At 42.8% G+C, this 22629-nt stretch overlaps 1 protein-coding gene across 6 annotated transcripts in view; it reads left to right on the forward strand.

Annotated features, from left to right (window-relative positions):
* Window positions 1–9691: 9691 nt before the first annotated feature.
* Window positions 9692–22629, forward strand: part of Bltp3b (bridge-like lipid transfer protein family member 3B) — a 66918-nt gene continuing 53980 nt past the window's right edge. For 2 of the 6 annotated variants that reach the window (XM_076919951.1, XM_076919952.1), the window contains exon 1: window positions 9793–9987. In XM_076919951.1, coding sequence (XP_076776066.1) covers window positions 9944–9987 — 44 coding nt within the window. In that variant the 5' untranslated portion in view covers window positions 9793–9943. Of the gene's footprint in view, window positions 9988–19921; window positions 20059–22629 lie in introns of those variants that run through there. The other 4 variants (XM_076919956.1, XM_076919953.1, XM_076919954.1 and 1 more) reach the window with 4 other exon arrangements.

Consider the following 22629-nt stretch of genomic DNA (forward strand, 5'->3'; position numbering starts at 1 on the left):
GTGGCGGAGTGCTTTCTTAACCTACCCAAGGGGTCTGGGTTCTGATCTCTAGCACTTTCAATAAAAGGAAAACCTTTCTGAATGTCTAAAGTTAATTCTCACCAACATCATCATTCTATTTTATCTGACTCAATTACTAAGGTGGTAAGAACTCAGGCTGAGGCAGGATGATCACCTCGTTCAGTCCAGCCTGGGATGTATATCAAGCTAGGCCCGGTACTTCTTGTAGAGTCCTAATCTTAAAACCAGCAAAATAAAAACTAGCCCCAAACAAAAAAGGTGGTCAGCTCTTTTTCTGCAGTCAAGTGACACAGCTCTTTCAAATCTATCACACAGCAACCGTCACTTCTATTTGCCTCTGATGCTTAAACTCTGCTCTTTCAATCTTGTTTCTCCTTCTGTGCCTCAGCCCTTTCTTATTTAAACATTGTTTTGACTTCCCTCACCTTTTACATTCTTTTTGATCAAATGTTCTTGGCTTTACTTGTCATTGACGAAGGAAGATGCATTCTAAGCTAGAATTTTAAGTATTAAATGCTGCCACCCACAAATCCTGAGAAAGCTTTAAACACAGGAAATGTAACACTACATATTACCTTCCCATAATCACTTGTTCCACCTGCTGCACTCATCTCAGAGATGGCTGTTCCTCCAAGCTCCACCCAGTGCTCCAAGCTCCACCCAGTGCTCCAAGCTCCACCCAGTGCTCCAAGCTCCACCCAGTGCTCCAAGCTTCACCCAGTGCTCCAAGCAAGATAGAAACTTTACTGCCAATTCTTAAATCTCTGGAATCTACAACTGATCTTGCTTCCTCCTCTCTGGCCTGAAACAATGTCAGCACCTTCTCAGTGCCCTTCCTGCCTCTGTCCTATTTCTCCTCTGAAATGAAAGCATAATTATTAGTAAACATTCTATAAATCAGAAATCTGGTTAGCCTCCTGTGATGGTTTATTTTGACTGCTAACTTGACAAGATATAGAATCACCCAGAAGACAGATTTCCATGCACGTATATGAGGGATTATTCTAGTTTGGTTAATTGTGTTATGAAGACCCGTACTAACTTCCAGATTGAAATGATTAATTGCTTTCTGATTCCTGACTGTGGAGACCTTATGACCACTTGCCTCCATCACCTGCCACCATGACTTCCCCATCATGACTACACCCTCCAACTGTGAGCCAAATCCCCCCCCCAAGAGAATTTTGCCAGGTATTGCATACAGCAATGATAAAGGTAAGTAATACAGAATATTGGTACCAAGAAGTGGGACTGTTCCTGTGATAATACTATCCATGTATTTCTAGGGATTTGGAACTGCTTTGCAACAGGAATGAAAGGCAGCAGCAGCAAGCAAGAAAAGCAAGAGAAGAGAAGGTGTTTCTGGAGGAGTGGGTTTTTAAAGCAAAAAGGGGAGAGTCTATGTGTTGGTAAATCCCGATTGGACATATTAGCCAAATAACGAATTTTGATTATTGAAACTTGGTGTTTTGTCTCAGGAATGAGTCAGTGGCCAAATAATGCAATAGATCTTGGGGGATAGCCTCAGGAATGTACCAGGATTTGGCAAGGGAGAGGAAAAGGGGATATAAGAGCAAAACCTGTCTGCAGTGTTTGCCGTGTTCTGGCCTGATAGAGCCCTTTCAATGAGGACTGTTAAGAAAACAATGGAGTGGATACATTGTGCACTGTGAGATGGTCATGAGCCTGTGGGGACAAGGAGCAGAAGGTTAAGATTTAAAACTGACTGCCATGTTCACAAAAGATAGTTTATATTGATTACTAACATAATAGGATCTAGATTCCCCTTTGAGACAAATCTCTTGGCATATATGGAAAGGGTTTTCTGCATTAGATTGACAGAGATCTGAAGACCCACTCTGCCAGACTGAATAAGAAATTAAAAGAGAAAGCAAGCTGATCATAAGCTTTCATTGCACTCTGCTTCCTGCCTAGAGATACTATGTGACCCCCTGCCTGAGGATGCTGCTACGTACTCAACATGATAGAATGTACATTTTTTTCCCCAGACAGGGTTTCTTTACAGCTCAAGCTGTCCTGGAACTCACTCTGTAGACCAGGCTGGCCTTGAACTCAAAGAACCTCTGCCTCCTGAGTGCTGGGATAATGGCCTGAGCTACCACTGCCTGGCTCGATGAGCCAGCTGTGAGCTGAAATAAACCCTTTCTCAAGTTGCTTTTGTCAGTTTTATGTTATTGTTGGGTTCGGGGTGGAAGCTGAGAAAACTCACTTCAGAGACAGAAGCTTAAAAAATGAAAGCTTTATTTTCCAAGCACACAGGGAGGAGGTCAGTGCGAGATCTAAGCCATGTTCCCAAAGGGAGATTGTATAACATTTTTAAAGAACAGGAACACAAAAGGGGGCAGAGGGGGTGCTGCAGGGCTATCCAACTGTAATTTTGACATTACAGGTTAAGCAAGGGAGTACCCTTGCTTGGAGACTGGGCTGTATCCAGGGCTCATGGCTTCAAGGTCCTTAATTCAGCTTTTGCAGTCAGGGTCTCTCCTGGACTCTGGCCCAGAAATGTAGAATGAAAAGGGAACATGGACTAGACAAGTTGCACATAGTCAATTAGGGCATAACAGGCAACTGGTTATATATTTTTATCACGTATGTACCTTGGTTTAGATAGCAACCATTTCTATATTCTTTACCAGTTAACAGACAATTAAGAAAACATGTAGATAGATGTTTGTCCCTAGGCCTGGAACCATGAACTTATTTGCTCCTGCCAGCAGGATGGAGAAGGTGTCCCTGAAATGTCTGGACTCAGACAACTGTTTCCTTATAAGTCGACCTTGAAATGTCTCGACTTAGACAACTGTTTGCAACAGAAGCTGTCCAGCTATAGGGAAGTCCTCAATCCCTAGGGCCTGGGACCTTGGATTTAGTTTCCCAGTCTAGAATTTAGACTCTCAAAAGGAAGTGGTAGTACTTAGAATAAGCTTCTTTTGCTTGTTCCCAACACTTATCACAGCAATGAGAAAAGTAACTGAAAAAAATCTCCCCAGATCACCTATCATAGACATAGCCATGGCTTGTTAATATCTGTGAAATAGTCTCCTTATATTTTCTTACACTATCATAATCTTAAAAATATTATTAGCTGGGTGTGGTAGCACACACCTCTGGTCCCAGCACCTGGGTGATAGAGCCAGGTGGATCTCTGAATGTCTGAGGCCAGCCTGGTCTACATTGTGAATTCTTAGACAGTCAGGGCTATGTAGAGAGAGCGTGTCTCAAAATAATTTTTCTTCCATTTATGCAATGTCCATGCACTTGTGGCTATAAAGTATCTTTATCTGCAGGGCCAGTCCCTCAATTGTAAGTTACCCTCTAGCCCATGTAACAGGAGCATGGTTGTAAATACCTAACCACTAGCTCTCTAAAGAGGAAAGAAGCCTTGGTTTGTAGTGTTTAATAATTTTCACTGTGTGAATAGAATACCATTATTATAGTAGACTTCAAACCATACGGGAGTTACCAAACACGAGTCATATTTGGGAGAAAAGAGACAATTGATCCTTAGGAGCAAGACGAACCAGCTTCAGCACAAACTGTTCAATAAAAGCTCTGACTCTCTTCACGCTCACCCCTTCCACACTCGCTTCCCATGCTTTCTCACAGATAATCTCGAGTGTGTAAACCCAACTTTTCAAATACAAGTATATTTAAGTGATGCATAATTCTAAGAGAGTTTAAATGTGCCATGTAAGTCTAGGATGAATATCCAATAGACTCAAGTTCTTGTATTATGATTTAGCAAATCTTTGGTCTTTGTGTTAGTTAAGTTGCCCAAAAGTAGAGTCACCTGGGAAGAGGGCATATCAACTGAGAAATTCTTCCATCTGATTGGTTGGTGAGACCATGCTCACATGTCTACGGGGCGTTTACAATAGCTGATTGTGTGGGGCAGTATAGCCCACTGTGAGTTGTGCTGTTCCTGGGTTGGTGGGCCTGGGTTGGGTAAGAAAGGTTGTTGAGCAAGTCAGAGGAAACAAGCTGGTAGGTAGGCAGTGTTCCTCTTCTGTGGTGGTCTCTGCTTCAGATCTTGCCTCCAGGTTCTGGTATGGCACCTGGACTTCCCTCAGTGATGGACTCTCACCAAATAAGCCCTTCCCTCCCTCTAGTTGTTGTGGTTAATATTTTATCATAGTAACAGAGGCAAATTAGGAAAATGGTCATTATGAATTTGTTATGTCAATCATGTTTCAACCTTTTAAAAATTATAACACCCCTCCTCCCCTTTTCTGGTCCTATGGATCAAACCCCAGAACCTTATGGCATTCTAGGCAAGCGCTTTGCCCCTGAATTTAAAATTTACAGTTTGCAAATTAAATGTCAATTACTAAGCAGGTAAATTTGAAAGCACTACTGCATTCATACTACTTGGAGTACTGTGCATTCTCTCTGTCAAGGAAGAGCAAGTGTGAAACTGTTATCACTAATTTCCCACAATGAAACTGTAACTATAATTAGTGACGGGGCCTCTTTAACAGTTGCTGTTTTGAAAAGGAACTTTTAAGATGTTGTTTTCTTTACAACATACGATCACCGTCACCAACTGTTTAGAGCTGTGAACTTTTTTTCTGCCTACTGAATTGCCAAGAGCTTCCACTCTGTTGTGTCCGGCACTTTTCTGAATATTTTAGCTTTATTAGCTTGAGTTGTCCTTAACATCATTGTGAAGGCTTATACCACCACTGGGCTCTGAAAGGCTCCGTTCTTTTCTTTTCTCATCGTTGTATAAAATTCTGCCAGGCTGTCTTTCTAACTCTAGTCTTTGATTTCAAAGTCAGTTTTTTTTTTTTTTTTTAAGCAAATTGAAGTGGCTTGTTTATTTTTTGAAATAATACCTCTGAGTAGAAAAATGAAAAAACATGATTGTTCCTAGGTATGGTCGAGGATAAAGTTTTATTGTAGATAGGAGGAAGGAAACAACCAGAGGTATCTGGAAGGGTCCAGAGTGAACCGGGCAAATCCAGCCTGTAGACTGAACCAGTTCTTGAGAGGAGACGTGGGCGGGGAGGAGACAGGAGAATCAAATAGACCAAGAGAGACAGGAGCCAGGCAAAATGACCAAGAGACCATCTAGCTAAAGTGGCTGAGGTTATTTAGGGATTAGGCTGGGAGAAGGGAAGGGAAGCCCAGCCCCTGGGCTGGAGAGTAGGGGGCAAAAAGTTCTGGGAGGACCCCTGGTACAGAGTGAGACTGTAAATTCTCCTCTGAATGAATCTTTCTGTTCACTGTGTCCTCTCGCAACCCTTTGCTTCCTTCTAAAAAAACGATGAGGAATAGATGACGCCACCATCTAGAAAATTTCCTTTACACTTGGCACTTTGTTAAAAGATGTGCAGAATCTCATTCAGCCCTCACAAATTACAGAGGTTAGATACAACTATCTCCTACAGGTAAGCCTTTCAAAGAAAAAAAATCTTGCCCAAGTTTACACTACAAAAAACAACAACATTTGAGTTTGAGTCAAGAGACAGGGCAGGGGCTTGGTCACATGACCCTACATTCTCTTTAGGTTGTTTACTCTTAGGGTGCAGGAATGATTTTTGCTTTGTTGTTGTTTAGGAAAACATTTTTTTTTTTTTTTTTTTTTTTTTTTTTTCAAATATCCAAAACGTGTTTATTGGGGTGGTTTTCTGCTTATTTTAGGGTGCTTCTTATCCTGCATCCTTCGGAAGGAACATCCTTCAGTCGGCCTTGCTCCTCTTCCTAGAGGTTAGCAGAGAATAGACCAGCCAAAACAGAAAAGTGATCCTTCTTAAGGGCTAAGGGCTGTGGTGACTTTACAGCAACCTGAGCCAGGAGCTCGGCTCCTCAGCTGGCAGGACCTGCTTCGCTTTTCCCCTCTCTCCTTTCTGGAGAGGGGTGGAGGCGTTCTTGTAGGGAGGTTGTCACTACCAGCAAGCCACAGATATTTTTAAAGGCTTTGCTTTATAGTATATGATTAAATGTTAACATGAATTGTCAACCCACACCTTTTTTCCCCCCATTCTCGAGGGCGGGCCTTTCTTTCTCTCTTCCTTCCTTCCTCCCCCCACCACTCTGGTCCTCCCTCTTTTCACTTCTGCCACATCCTCTAAGTCTTCACTCTCCCTCTCTCACTAACCTCGAACTCCAGGCGTCAGATGGTCTTTCTGTCTCTACTTGATGAGCTATGACTCCAGGTATGAGGAACTGTCTTAATTACACACGAGTTCATCAAAACAGGTTAGGTTGTTCGATTATGCACAAACCCATGTACCTTCCTGGTGCACCCCTAGGAGGTAGTGCAATTTCTTTTCCTTTTGTAGACATAACTTTGTGGTCACTTTTGTCTCTTAAAAACACCGCCTTGTGGCTGGGTGACAAAGAGGAATAGAATGCAACAGTTTTTCCTATTTCAACAATTTCCTTTTTTTTTAAATACGGAAAATTTCAAGTGACATTTACATATGCATTTATTTAGGTACAACAACCTAGCCAAGTAAATAAGCGGATAGACTTACCCTATATTCTTTTATTGTTTTGATATCACCGATGTATTTTTATAAATTCTTAGTTTATTTTCATTTTTTCCCAGCATATTTTGAAAACAATCCTTTCTGATATATACCCATATATACCCATATCTGAAATAGCCCAAGGTGCAGGAATTACCTATCTATGCTTATAACATATTTTCTTTCTTTTTTTGTTTGTTTGTTTTTGTTTTTTTGAGACAGAGTTTCTTTCTGTAACTCTGGATGTCCTGGAACTCACTCTGTAGACCAAGCTGGCTTTGAACTCAAGAGATCTACCTGTCTCTGTCTTCCAGGTGCCGAGATCTAAGTTGTGTACCACCAGGGACCAGTTTGCCTATAACTTTTTAAAATACTAATTAAAGAATGAATAGTTATTAACTAATTCATTCAGTCGCTCTCTCTCTCTCTCTCTCTCTCTCTCTCCTCTCTGTCCTCTCTTCTCTCTCTTTCTCTTTCTCTTTCTATGAGTCAGGGTTTCTCTGTGTAGGGCTACCCTGGACCTTGCTCTGGAGACTAGGCTGCCTCAAACTCAGAGTTCTGTCTTCCTCTGCCTCTACAGTACTAGGATTAAAGACATGTACAACCGCTGCCTGGCTCATTTTAAACTTTAAAACTAAGTTTGCATACCAGAGCCAAGTTAGATATATGTGGGTTATATGTCCATATAAATTAGCATATCTCAATTAACCAATAAGTAAATGGTATATAAAAGTCCTTTTGGATATATGTTTTTAAAATCAAAGGGCTCCAAAAATTGTTAAAGATGCTAAAAATTAATTGCACCAATCTTTTCCCTAACTTTTGCATACACTTGTGTGTACTATGAGTACATATAAACTAAAATTTTTAATAGTTTACTTTTATATATATATATATATATATATATATATATATATTTTTTTTTTTTTTTTTTTTGCCTGCTTGTATGTCTGTGTGAGGGTGTCAGATCCTGGAGTTACAAACAGGTATGAATCACCAAGTGGATGTTGGGATTTGAACCCACTTCCTCTAGAAGAACAGCCAGTGCTTTTAACCACTGAGCTATCTTTCCAGCCCTTAAACTAAAATGATGAAGGCAGGCAGCTGCTATAATCAGAGTTATTGTGACACTGTAGGAAGTCCAGGGCAGAGAAAAGGTGCCTGTGGGTGTTGGCAGTTTGAAGTACACTAGACTATCCAGTCTGCACTGTACTCAGAGACTGCCTGGGCCTTAAGAACTTCCTTGTGTTCTATTGCTCTACATTTGTTTTTCCTAATAGTTCATAATCAGGACAAAGCAGGAAGTTGAGCTAATCCTTCTTTGCCCCACCCCCCAAAGCTTTTGTTTTGTCAATCAAATGTTAATTTTAACATTTATTCCTCTGTAAATACAGCTGATTTCTACCTACAGTTATTTCTAAGATAAGAAACTCTTGGTCATCTGAAGAAAGGGGTTGGGCCTGGGGATAAGGAATGTTTTGTTACTGAAGCTCAGAGACTGAGAGGAGCAGGGTTGGGGTGGAGACTGCGAATGAGTCACCTGGCCAGGGACAGGACACTGCCAGCTGTAGGCAGCCTTCTCTAGCCTAGTAAGGCTCTGAAGTACAACACATGACTGTCATGCCAGCTTTCAAATAGGAGTCAGTCCCAAGACAGGCATTTTTATAAGTTGTTATGGATCCTATGTCCAAGTAATTAAATTTTTGTTTTGTAGTTATTTTTAAAAACTTGATTCTTTTATTTTTGTTTAAAAAAAAAGAGTGTTGCTAGGTAGATCATGATGACCTCAGACTTATAGCAATCCCCCTGCCTCTGTTCCTAAAGTCCTGAGATAGACCCATGTGTCACTACACCCAGCTTGATTCCTTTTGAATAGCTCAGACTGCTTTCGTCCCTACACAGTATTTGTGTTAGCAAATTCTTGTTTGTTAACCTGGCATGCTTCGCTTCAAGCATTGTTAATTTTAATACTGGTTCTTCCCACCTCAAATGGCTGGACTGTCTATCTCCCAACTGTTCAGGAAACATTTCAGTGAGTCATTATCTTTTCCCAAACCTGCTTCTACAACAGGCGGCCAGCCAACATGGCCCAGACACACCAACAGTACCTACTAGGGCCCCTGCCAAACCATCTCTAAGGGCAGACACTATATTTTAAAGATGATTAACAGTGAGGTTAACTGGCTGGGAGAGCTGGCTTGGCAGACAATATGATGGCCATGCAAGCGTGAGGACTTGAACTTGAGTCTCCAGAACTCACATAAAGCCAGATAGATGTCTGTAATCCCAGCACTCTTTAGGTAATATGGGAGAGGCAACAAGAGACCAACAAGAGAATCCTCGGAGCCAGTTAACCTGGAGTATGCAAGCAGCTGTTAGGGAAGAGATAGAAGAAGGTGAGCCTCTACACTGTTCTCTGACCTCCACTTGTGTGACCAAAGTCACATTCATATTCTATTCACACCCATACACTAAGTAAACCTAAAGGTGAAAACGATCTTTCCAGGTTAACATTGGTAGAAAAATATTAGAACCAGGACTTCAATCTGGACATGCCATTTAAAAAATGTATACTAAGTGCCTGTGTGTGTGTGTGTGTGTGTGTGTGTGTGTGTGTGTACAGAGGATAACTTCCGAGAACAGTTCTTTCCTTCATGGTGGTTTGGGCAGCAAGTTCAGATCATCAAGCTCGCTTGACAAGTACTTTTTCTGGCTGAGAGCCATCTCACTGGCCCTAGACGTTCTTTCTAATTTCTAGGTCTTTAGGTATCTTCGGTTAAATATGACATGCGGTCAATTTCACTTCCTTTAAGGTTAGTTTAACGAATGGAAACATTAAAGTACAGCCCTTAGGCTAAGGGAAGGATCTTGGCAAAAGAAACTGAGATAAAAAGCTGAAATGGCCAAAAGAGTAACGAAAGTTGAGTTCGGAGGAAATGAAGAAGCAAGACTAGGAAGGAAAAGTCAGTGATAGAGGCACAGACAAAATTAAGGTCAGATGGAGAAAGGATGAAAGCACAAGTAGCACCCGGGAAGGGGAGTCAAGGGGTCTTGCTGAATCAGGGCAGAGGAGGACGGGGTGGCAGTCCGAAGTGGGCAGGGCTGAAGATTCCCGAACTCCCACAGGTCCCGCCCACCTCGAGCTCGCTCCGCCCCCGACTCTTCTCCCCGCCCCCGGTCTCTTAGGTGATGCTGCAGCCAAGATGGCGCTGGCGGCGGCCGCGGCGTCCTGAGCGTCATGCTCCGGGCTCTCGGCGGCGGCTGCGGCGGCTGTGGCCTCGGCCAGGGCCTCGAGTCTCTCCCGAGAGTGAGCGCTCCGGCGCTTCTCCTCCGGCCCGGTGAGGCGGGACTGAGAGGAGACCGCCGCGAAGAGAGGAGGAGGCTGTGAAGAGCTGCGAGAGAGCGGCGCTCGAGCCCCGGCAGGCACCATGGCTGGGATCATCAAGAAACAGATCCTGAAGCACCTCTCCAGGTCAGCGAGCGCTCGGGGCCGGTCCCCTCCGCTGGCCGCCGGCTCTGGGGTACAGGTCGCAGGTCCGGGCTCTGCCGGTGCTACTGGCGCCCCCGACCGGCCTCAGGAATCACGCGGAGGGCGGCGGGGCTCCGTGGGCCGGGGTATCCGCCGGGGGCCGCTCCTGCGCCGAGGTTGATGACGTCCCCGGCGTCACTCAGGTGCTGGGTGGATGGGGTGGGCTGGGACCCCGTCGGGCTCGGAAGCTCCCGGGGGCTCGCAGCAGAGCGGGTTCCGTTAACCGAGGAGGACTGGGGTGTGTGTGTGTGCGTGTGTGTGTGCCAGTGAAACGTTAACCTTGTGATTGTTCTCGGTGCCCCGTACCTGGCGTTCCCGCTCGGATGCCCGGGAGGGTGTGCTTGTTTGCACAGTTCGGATTTGTTTTAGGGAAATAAAGCAGGAGTTCTCAGCTTTGGCAAGTTCTCCGTGGAAGTCGTTTTCAGTACCGCATCGTTCTTGCTGGAGAGTTTTCCGATTTTGCTTCCGAGACCCTTGAGTTCAGGGAGTTAACGTCTCTGGTGTTTAAACCCCAGACGTGTCATTCTTTCCATTTCATAACACAGTTTTAGTCAGAAACATGACTCAGTAAACTGGCAGTTTGTTACAGCTCTTGGCTTCTCCATATTTGTCTCAAGACACAGGCTAAATGTAGGATCCTGTTCCAAGTTGGTGACAGGGAATTAAAAGCTCTTGGTTAGGATCCCTTTCTCTCCTCTGTTATTTGTAAGTTAATGAATGCTTTTAACTGATTAAAGGGAGGTTCTCAGATTTAATGATCGACTTGTATACTAAACATAAGTCTTCATTCTCAGGATACGTATATATGTATATAAGTATGTGTATATTTTACAGTTGAGAACATATTGAACAACAACAATACTATGATTCAGCAGATATTTTCCTGACATATTGAGTAAAATACAATACATATAGTATGTATACATAAAGTATCAAACTATAGCAAAGTTTGTGACCATGTGTTTGGTTCTTAATATCACTAAGTAGAAAGTGTGTGTGTGTGTGTGTATTTGAAACGGATTATGTAGCTCAGGCTGTCTTGTAACTCATGACGAATCCCAGGCTACCCTCAAGTTTAGTGTCATCTTGCCTCAGCTTCCCGAGTACTGAGATTACAGGTTTGTGCTACCATGCTTTGTTGGGAATATTTTTTTAAATTATATAGACAGTGCAATACTGAGTCATCTTATTTTGAATAATGTCTATTACTTAGGGTAAGTCTGACTCATGTGATACACTTCACCCTTGCCTATTTCTAGATCCATAAGAAAATTCAGATCCATAAACAATGATTTTATTGCCTATTTCTCCCCCAAGGATAATGGTACTATATCACTCTGTATGCCTGAAAGAAAATTGAATTCAGTCGATAAGTGCCTTAAGGCATTATCCTTTAATTCTCCAGTATAAGTCCATTTGGGAAGACCTCTTAAGAGCAGGAGTGTAATGGCTTACTCTATCACATAGATAACTCTCACATACTTAGTGTTAAGTCCTTAGGATTACATTATAATCTTCCTGGTTTCTTACACCTGTGTGGTAAATAGTAATGAGCATTTCTTTTTAAATCAGAAAGTTTCTAAAACATTAGCATTTTCTTTCTTTTTAAAGAAATGGAGAAACCATTTCTAGTTTATTTTTTAAAAGATTACTATATTTCTCCTCTACTTACTGTATGCATCCAAAGGTGCACATGAGTGCCTGATCCAGCCTTTGTAAGGAAGTCTGAGGATAACTGGGTCTCAAATACTACCATGTGTGTTTTGGAGGTGGAACTCAGTTCACCAAGCTGGGTAGAACACTGGCCTAGCATGAAAGATGCCCTGGGTTCAATGCCTAACACCTTATAAACCCGGTGTGATGACAGATTGCTATAGTCTCAGAACTCAGGAGGTGAAGGCTGTCAGATCAAGATCATCCTTGGCAGCATAGCCTGAGTCCAGTGCTGGAATACACCATGGGAGGGGGTTGGAACCTGTACTGTCATAGGAAAAATTAGGAAAATGTCCAAGTCCTTCCAGGCTCTCCTTTAGAGACTCTTCCAGGAAGAAGTCTGTCTAGAAAACTAGAATGGTCTCTTGGAGTGAAACTTAACATTTTAAGATTAAAACTGGTGGTACTGGAGGCTGGGCAGCACTTTTGAAGTTGGCACATTGGACAAGTGTGGAAGAGAAATTGTTTTATAAGAGACTGACACATACTTTATGCTTTAAGAAAATACTGCATGGCTTGGGTATTATAAGTTGTATCTCTGTTTCTTGCCTAATGTTTGTTTTCTAAGTGCCTCTTGCTTTAATGAAAAGTTTGTAGACTTAACTGATCTGAACAGCTATGGGGTGTGTAAAGAGAGACAGGAAGAGGTTAGAAGTGTGATATTTTAAGAGAAATGAAACAGGAAAAGCCTTTGATTTTTTTTTTTAGGCCAGAACAGGGTATGTATTGAAGGTGGTGACAGGGGAATCTTCTTTTTTCCCCATAAGGGAATGGAAAGTTCTTTAAAACATTTACATATAAGAAAGGAAGATCAAGCAGGAACTACCTGTCATTTCACTGTTACACCTTTTTATCTGTTGCTCTGTGTCTCTCTGTGCACATGTGTGTAGGTATATGTGCAGGGAGATACGTGTAGTTGAAGCTGTTGGGCGGGTCACCATTCAGAGGAAGATCTAACCACACACCCTGAGACAGGCAGGGACAAAGGTACACATTTAATTAGACTGGGACTGAAAAGTGATAAGAAAGATCCAAGTGCAAATGCCTGCCTCAGTCGCTCAGCCTCAGGACATGGTATATGATACACAGGATCTTCTGCAGATTAGGAGACTAGGTAGACTATACCTCATGGGGTGCAGTCTGTCCTGTTTGAAGCAGTGGTTGTCAACCACTGGAACTTCGTTCTTCTGGGGACATTTGGCAATAGTTTTGATTATTGTGACTTACTTGGAAGGTTGTCACCTGGTGGGTAGAGGCCAGGGATACTGTCAGATGCTACCATGCACAGACAGCACACACCTCTAAAATGAAAACCTATCTGGTCCAAATGTCAGCCGAAAGGCTGAGAGACTGGTTTAAAATATGTAGATGTGTATCAAGTGATTGAACTTGATGACTTTGCTAGCTATGGTTAGTTTGTTTGCAGGCAACAGAAATGTGTCAATCTAAGTAAAAAGGGAAATGTAGTTGAAGCTGTTGGCTGGGTCACAGATTCAGAGGAAGATCTGACCACACACCCTGAGACAAGTGGAAGACAGGGAGACTCCTTGAATTTCCCTGGGCCTTCATTTTAGAGCAAGCCTGTCAGTCTCAGATTGTAGACTAGATAGTTCTTTGCTGTAAAGGACTACTCTGTGCAGTGTGAGGTGTTTAATATTTCTAGGAATTTCCAAAAGTTCCTCAGGGGATAAAACTGCTCCTGGTTGAAAATTGCAACTTTGGAGTTAGGACTCTCTGATCTTTCCTGCCAAGTTTTAAATTCTTGGGAGAGAAAATTTTTAGGCCCCAGTTCTAACTATTCATTGATCAGTTTGTCATGGCAAAGAGTGGAGCAGTGTCTTAGTTACCTTTCTATCTGTGAAGAGACATGACAACTGAAGCAGTTTATAAAAGAAATCATTTAGCCAGGGGCTTACATTTCTGTAGGATGAGTCTGTGGCTGTCACATCAGGGAACATGACAGCAGTCAGTCAGTAACACTTGAGCTTACCTCCACAAGGCAAAGAAAGAAAGAGCCAACTGGGAATGACATGGACTTTTGAGACCCCAAAGCCTGCCCCCCCCCAACTCCCAGTGACTCACCTCCTCCAATAAGGCCACACCTCCTAATCCTTCCCAAATAGTTTCACCAAGTTAAGGATAAAGCATTCAAATATAGGAGCCTGTGGAGGGTGTTCACATTCAAACAAACCATCACAGATAGCAAAGATCTGGTTATAGAGTGATTTATTTTGAATTGAGATTGCTGCTCATTTTGGTGTCAATAATAGGCTTAGCTAAATTAGATTTTCCTGGGCATCATTTGTGAACTTGGTACCTGGGTTGTGGTTGACTGCTAATAAGTAATTCCAGCTAATAGAAGGATATAGTTAGTATAGAAGTCTTGTTTGTGGAGTCTGGGTCCAGGAACGATATCTAAAGGAGATATGTAACATCCACAAATGGACTTGGATAGCTTATGTACTGGAAGGATGCTGTATCCTTCAGAACCTCGTATCTGTTGCTCTGTGTTTGGAGAACCAGATTTGGAAAGGTTCTGGGTCCAGGCTGGCTCCAAGGATGGCAGTAGGAGAGACAACCTGAATGTGTCAGTATGAGTTGTTCTGTAAATTAAGGGGAAGGACAGTTTAAAAGGGCGAGTGCAGGCTGAGCATGGCCCGCTGCACAGCCATGAGGACCTGCATTCAGATCCCTACTACCCACATATAACCTCCATGCAGCAGCATATGTCTTTAACCCCGGGACTGGGAAGGTGGAGATAGGAAACTTCCTGGAGCTTGGGGCCTGCTAGTCTAGCTGAATTGTGAGCTCCATGTTCAGTGAGACAAGTCTATCTCAAGAGGTAGAGAGGAGAGTGTGTGAAGAAGATATCAGGTGTTACTCTCCGGCCTCCACATCTGTGTATCCATATACCAACTCGTGCACACAGTCACTTTCTCAAGTAACTAGATCTCTTTTCAAAGACTAAGTTGTCACATGTCACATGATTTTTTTGTTGTTTTTGTTTTGTTTTGAGGCAAGGTTTTGCTGTTTAGCACAGGTTTGCTTGAAACTCTTAACATTTCTTAAATATTTATTGTGTGTGTAGGGTCATGCATGCTATGGTGTATATGTGGAACGTCAGAGGACAACTTGTGGGAGATTGATCTCTTCCTTCCATGTTGGTCCTGGGAATGGAACTCAGGTCATCAGGTTTGGTGGCAAGCCTCCTTACTCACTGAGCCATCTCATCAGCCCTTACCTAGGACTCTTGATCTTCCTGCCTCCAGCTTCCAAGTGCTGTTAATTTAGGCTTGAGCCTGGACCTCTGGCCCACATTTTGTAACAAAGCTTGACAGTTTGTAGAGATGTGTATATTCCAGATCCTTAGCAAATGTGCGTGTACACACACACACACACACACACACACACACACACACACACACACCACATATTGGTCATTACAGATGCAAGGATGATTTTAATTGATTCTCTTCTGTTCTAGGAAGCATAAACAGTGGTTTTAGCTTATTTGTAAACTACATTGCTGTATGTATGAAATTTGTGAGTTGGTTTACTTAGATTAGGAAACCGAGAGAAAACTTGGTCACTTTTTGGATTACAAATGAATTTACTTTTATAAGATTTGGGATTATTTAAAAGTAATTTTGTTTTTTATAGTATTCATTTTAATGTAATCCCTAGTAATACGTGTATGTTGACATTAGCTATACTAGTTTTTTAACAAATAAGTTACTGGATGCCTGCTTTGTACTACTGAGAACATAGCAATGAGAAAAATCAACAGAAACCCCCACAATCATGGTGTTCCATTTTAATCAGAGGATGGGGCTCAATCAATGTTAAATAGTGAAAATGTAACAGAGTGTTAAATGCAGTTTAAGAAGTAACAGAAAGGGGTAGGAAGGTGGGGATGGGGTTCGTGGTCCTGGTTATGACAGTCAGGAATGCTTAACTGGGGTGTATTTCACAAGACCTGAAAGGGGGTGGAGCCAATGCAAACAGCCTGACGGTGGTAGCTTGCTTGTTATTTTGAAAGATGTTGAGGCCTCCAGTGAGGTGAAAGAGTAGAGTAGGAAAGAAAACCCAGGCTGTGGCTGGGGAGAGTATACCTCAGTGGTGAGGAGCTTGTTTGGCATGCTTGCAGCTCTGGGTTTGTTCCCCACCCAACAACAACGTCCAGATCAAGTTGAAGTACAGAACCAGATCTTCAGGGGACAAAAGATGTGGGTTCTCCAACTTCAGATCTAGAATGCTCGGCTCATGTGCACAGGGTCCTGAGGGCTATCTAGGGTGCCACATTTGAAATGGGGAGACATGGCAGGACATGCCTACAGTCTTAGTGTGGGTCATAGGGAGAAGGAGCCCAGGAAGTTCAAGTCATTGCTGGCTACTTGGTGAGTTAGAAGCCAGCACAGGCACAGGGCTTCAGGTAGCCTTCGTCTCTACACTCTGTTACCCACCAGCAATTTCTGTCCTTCCTTGTGGGTCCTGGGGACCAAGCCAGGGCCTCTGGAAGAGTAACAAATGTTCTTAACCACTGAGCCATCTCTCCAGCCCCTAGTTTCAGGTTTTATTTCTATATTTACGGGGACAAAGTTTCCTTATATCCAGTATCAATGTGGAAACTGGTAGTGACTGGCTTTTACACTGAGGTGAGGTTGGAAATCACTAGAGTGTTTTTTTAAGCAAAGGATCTCTGGCAGCTGTGTGAGCAACAGGAAAGAGAAGAAGCGAAAGGCCAATGGAGACAGTTAACTATGCAGGTGAAAAAATGTTAGCAAGGTAGAGAGAGAGATGCCTTGGAGTTGCTGAGGGTCAGTTTCTAGATGTACTGGGAAGGTGGAGCCCGTTGACTGAAGAGTGGTAATGGAAGCCACTGACAAGATGGAGTTGCCGTTAACTAAACGGAGATGACTGCTGGGGGAGCAGGCTATCGGACATGGGAAGTTTGGTTTTGAATATGTTAACTTGTGATCTGTTCATTATGAAGTAGAGATGCCCTTCCTTTTTAATTTATGATCTGATTGAGACTATGCAACCATTTAGTCTGGCAGTAACAGTGGAAGTGGTTTTGTTGTTGTTGTTATTGTTGAGGCCATCCAGTTAGTTCATGATCTCTTTCCCCCCACCCAAATACTTCACTTTTTTCCCACTTCTTTTTTTGGGGGGGGGGGTTGTTTTTTCTCTTTTAATTTATTAATCATTTTGTTTACATTTCAAATATTATTCCCCTTCCCAGTCTCCCTTCCACAACCCCCCACCCTTCCCTCTCCCCTTTGCCTCTAAGAGGGTGCTCCCCCACCTACCCACTCACTCCCACCTCACCCCTCTAGAATCCTCCTTCTCTGGGGCATGGAGCCTCCACAGGACCTAGCGCCTCCCCTCCCACTGATGCCAGATAAGGCCATCCATCCTCTGCTACTTATGTAGAGGAATCCGTGGACCCACCCATGGCTCTTTGGTTGATGGTTTAGTCCCTGGGAGCTCTGGGTGGTCCGGTTAGTTGATACTGTTGTTCTTCCTATGGGGTTGCAATCCCCTTCAGCAACTTAAGTCCTTCCCCTAACTCTTCCATCAGGGTCCCCAGGCTCAGTCCGATGGTTGGCTGTGAGTGTCTGCATCTGTCTTACTCAGGTGCTGGCAAAGCCTCTCAGAGGACAGCCATACCAGGCTCCTATACCAGGCTCCTGTCTGCAAGTAGATCTTGGCATCAGCAGTAGTGTCGGGGATTGGTGTCTGCAGATGGACTGGATTGCATGGTGGGTTGGTTTCTGGATGGCCTTTCCTTCAGTCTCTGCTCCATTTTAGTCCCTGCATTTCTTTTAGACAGGGACAGTTCTGGGTTAAAATTTTTGAGATGGGTGGATGGCCCCATTCCTCCACTGGGGAGGGGGGGCATGCCTATCTACTGGAGGTGATCTCTTCAGATTCTCTCTCCTGGCCATTATATATTTCAGCTAACATCATCCCTGTTGGGTCCTGGGAGCCTCTCACATTCTTGGCATCTGGGACTTTCCTGTGGTTCCTACCCCCACTGCTGCTTATTTCTATTCATTCTCCTTGGCCCTCTGGACTTCTATCTCTTCCTATACTTGGTCCTGCACCCCCCCCCCCCCTTTCCTCTTTCCTTCTCTCCTACCCAGGTCCCTCCCTTCCCTCTTCCTCCTGTGATTATTTTCTTCCCCCTTCTAAGTAGGACTGAAGCATCCACACTTTGGTCTTCCTTCTTCTTGAGCTTCATATGGTCTGTAATTTGTATCATGGGTATTCTGAGCTTTTGGGCTAATCTCCACTTATCAGTGAATACATACCATGTATATCCTTTTGGGTCTGGTTTACCTCAGTCAGGATGATATTTTCTAGTTCCATCCATTTGACTACAATGTTCATGAAGTGATTGTTTTTAATAGCTGTGTAAATGAACCACATTTTTTGTATCCATTCCTCGGTTGAGGGACATCTGGGTTGCTTCCAGCTTCTGGCTATTATAACTAAGGCTGTTTACATCCCTTACAACAGATCGTCTTTCAGGCCTCATCTTACAAGGACATTTACTGTGAGCAATTTTAATGAAGCTAGTCTTTACTGATCTTCAATTTTAAGACTCAATTGGTATTTATTTTATAGGTATGTATGTATGTATGTATGTATGTATGCATGCATGCATGCATGCATGCATGAATGCTTATTAAAACAGTTGTCCTTAGTTCTGTGGTTGCATTCTTTTTATGGACAGAACACCATGATGGTCAAGGCCAGTTACTGATTGGGTTGTTCCTCGTTGCTCCTTTAGCTTCTGTGGTAGAAACTGAATGTAAAAGTTGTTCAGAAACACATTTATTAACCTAGAGAAATAAATTTATATGAGTGAGGGAGATGGCTTAGGAGTTAAGAGCACCAGCTGTTCATGCAGAACTCTTTTCAGTTCCTAGCTCCCATCCACTGGTTCTCAACCATCTTTAATTCCAGTTTGAGGGGATCTGGTACCCTCTTCTGGCCTCTGTAGGTACCAGATAAGCATGTAATGGCTGTGTGTGTGTGTGTGTGTGTGTGTGTGTGCGCGCGCGCGCATGCACGTGCACACACTCACATAAAGCATGATGGATATAAATTGCTTGTTCTCAATACCTTTTGGTAGATTTTAAAAAATTGCCTGACATTCAGAGAGTTTAGATTAAAAAATTGGCAGTATATTAACTCTATATTACACTTCATTCAAAAAATTTTTCTTGAGATTTTATTTATTTTTTATTTTATGTTTATGAGACTTTTGCCTGAATGTATGTCTGTGCACCACATACCTGAGGTGTTCCTGGAGGCCAGAAGAGAGTGTCAGATTCCCTGGAACTAGAGTTACAGATACTTGTGAGCCACTACATAAGTGCTGGGAATCGAACTTGGGTTCTCTGGAAGAGCAGCCAGTGTTCTTAACAGTGTTCTCCAGACCTTTAAGACACTTGGATATACAGATATAGTTACTATTGGAACATTCTCTAGTTTATAAGTTATTTTTCTTCTCTGCCCCCCCTTCCTTCCTCTCTCCATTCCTTCCTTCTTTCTTTTACACTTGAGAGGCAGGGTCCAGTGCCATACCTTAGTCTGGCCTGGAACACAATTTGTACCAAAATTGTCTCTCGACAATTGGTCTTGAACTCACAGCAATTCCCCTGCTTCTGCCTCCGGAGTACTGGCAAGACAGATGTGAACCACCACACTAGGCTGGACTATTTTTCATAAGTAATGTTATGTATGTTCAGTGTTCAGAGAGAGAACTACAGTTTTCACTGGTTTGGGCAGTTCAACTGATGTGATAATTTGTATTTGTAGATTTCTTCTGTAGAGTATCTGAATTTATTTATTTACTGTTAAGTTATTCAGTGCAGCCTTTATGTAACGTTTACTCCACATAACAGTCTCATTTTTGTTAGTGCTTTTATGTGCATTTAAAAGTGGATATATAGTGCAGTAATGGCAGTGGTGGAGAGGGTGAGGACCCCCGGAGTGGTTAGTGTGTCTGCAGATGTACGCAGTGTCTGTCTGTAGGTGATCTGGTGTGAGATACAACTGTTCTTGTAAGCACATCACAGCTGAATATTTCACTCCTCTTCCTTCCTTCCCTTAAACTTGCCCCCTTCTGTGTCCCCTGTGTCCCCATTCCCTACAGCGCTCCCTGCTGGCTGTGGTGGAGATTGGTGTGCTCTGAATGGCACAGTCACCTAAGTGAGTACCCGAAGAGTCTAAGCAACCCTGGCAGCTGACTGCTGGCTTCTCCAGGCATAGGGACCTTTTGTCCCTCAGGTAATGCTTCTGTTCCCCAGTTTTCATTTCCTTTCTGTAAGCACGGATTGTGCCCCACATAAAGATGACCTCAATTTTCAAAAAGTTGATAGCTACAAGTTCATGTAAATCCTCCATTTGAATGTCTTTTTTTTTCCCCCATAAAGGACAGGGTTTGGCAACTCAGAAAGTTGTCGCCATCCTTTTCTGATGTTGCAAAGGGGAGTTTGATAATTTACAGCCAAGTATTGGGCAATAGTAACTAGCATTTGATGTTTTAATGTGTATGGCTTTATAGTCTATGTGATTACTAAGGTTTGAAGACATTTTTTGGTCATAAAAATGTTTTGGTAACTTCTCATTCTCCATTAAGAGATTATTTTTGCCTTAAGAGATTATTTTGTGTTTAATTAATTTTGATATGTATCATTTAAATAGAGTCATAATTGTGGGAATGCTTCCGTTTGCAATTGGGCAGCCTTTTCATGCATGCGCACACACACATACATACAGGCATACACATTTACACACACACACAGGCACACACATACACACACACACATATACACACGTGCACGCACATGCACGTTGGGTATAAACAAAAGACAAAACCATAATTTTAGTGATGTTATACAACTCATTACATAGCTCAGACTAATGGAACAGTTAATAAATCTTCGGCAGTTTCATTATCACGATGGTCTTGTTTGCCATTCTTGCTCCTCTTGATCCTCTCTAGTCACTTAGAAATCTGGATCTCACTGTACAATTGTCAAGCTTTTAGAAACTTATGAAATTTGCTTTACTGTAGTGGCAGTTAAGGTTTTTTTGTTGCTTATAAAGGCATTCAGGGATGACTCTGAAATTGTGTATACATTCAGTAAGTCATCTGGGACAGGCACTCGGGATGTTCAACCACAGTCCGGTGCATTTTTTCCTTTGCCCCTCTTTATAGCATCTACTGGTCAGTGCTTATCTTATTGACGATGAGCTATTATGGTTGTATTCTGGTTTTTGGTTGTTGTTAAGATGTGTTTATTTTATAAGTATAGGTGTTTTGCTTGCATGTCTGTCTGTGAACCTTGTGTGTGCCTGGGTGCCCATGGAAGCCAGAAGAGAGTATCTGGTCTCCTCAGGAAAAACACTCACATAAAATATAATAAATAAATTGTTATAAATGTAAGGGTCATCTCCTAAAAAGGAATCATGGAACTGAGGGTATAGATGGTTCTGAACAGTCATATGGGGTGCTGGGAATTGAAGAAGTATTTTCCTAAAGAGTAACCAGCGGTGTTACCTGCTGACCTTTCTCCGGCAGTGAGAGCAGTGTCACAACCATCCTGTGTGTTGCTACTCGTTATTTCCAGGGTTAATTCTTTTTCATTTACCTCCCAATACTTTTCTTCCCATTTCTGGGGCTAGACCCTAGGACCTAGTATATGGTAAGCAAGTGCTTCTTTACCAGTAAGCTGTATCCCTAACCCTTTGAGGTTTATTTCTGTTTTTTGAGATAAGATCTCACTCGGCTCCCCAGACAGGCAGACCTTTGGACTCTCTCTGTATCCCAGGCAGGTCTTGAGCTTAGCCTCCTGGGTAGCTGGATTACAGGCTTGTGCCACCAGACCCAGGTTAGCTCCTCATGTGAATCAGTCATGGTTCCTTTTTAGTGGATGACCCTTACATTTATAAAGATTTATTTACTATATTTTTATGTGAGTGTTTCCCCTGTATGAATGCATGTTTACTCTGTGTGCCTAGTAACTGTAGACCCAGAGGAGCAGCAGCAGATTCTTGCAACATGGTTCAGACAGTTTGGGCTGCCACATAGGTACAGGGAACTGAATCTGGGTCTTCTGCAAAGCAGCAAGTGCTCCATCCCACCAGCCTGATTACTGAGATTTTCTTGTTCTGAAGTTAGGACATGGCAGACGGCTTGGCACACATTGAGTAACTCTGCTCTCACTACCCAGACTTATCAGTTCTTGTATCAGTTTTCTGCAACTAAATGTTCTCTTTTCCTTCTGGTCTTTCATCCTTAGTTCTGTTAGCAGAGAGGTGTTTTGGAGCTAATCTTAAGTTTTTGCTAAGTCTTTTAATTGTTCATGTTGAAGTTTTCAAGAAAAAGTTGTTTATTACAGATTCGTTTCCCTCAAAGAGGATTGTTTTGAGGCAGGGTTTCTTTACATAGACCTGAGTATCCCAGAACTCACTGCACAGACCAGGCTGGCCTCAAACTCACAGAAGTCCTCCTGCCTCTGCCTCCTGAGTGCTGGGATCAAAGGTGTGCGCTATCACTTCTGGCCTCAAAGAATTCCTAAAATTGAACTTGAGCTCATAGGTTGATGAAAGTCAATTTCTTGGGTTGGCAATGGGGCCAAGAGTCAAGTGGCAGTCATGTCCGTATTTGTCTCCCACCTACGTTGAGCCACAGTCAGTCTACTGAGAATGTGAGAAACTGATTCGTTGGAAGAAACTATATCCTTGTAAAGTAAAAGTCCTTACTGCTTGTTTTTTTTTTTTTCCTCAAGGTGTACCATTTTTTTCTGATGAAAGTGCCTTATACTGTGGTATACTGTTCTATATTACAATACA

This window comes from Arvicanthis niloticus, chromosome 22, assembly GCF_011762505.2.
Source record: "Arvicanthis niloticus isolate mArvNil1 chromosome 22, mArvNil1.pat.X, whole genome shotgun sequence".
Classification (NCBI taxonomy): domain Eukaryota; kingdom Metazoa; phylum Chordata; class Mammalia; order Rodentia; family Muridae; genus Arvicanthis; species Arvicanthis niloticus.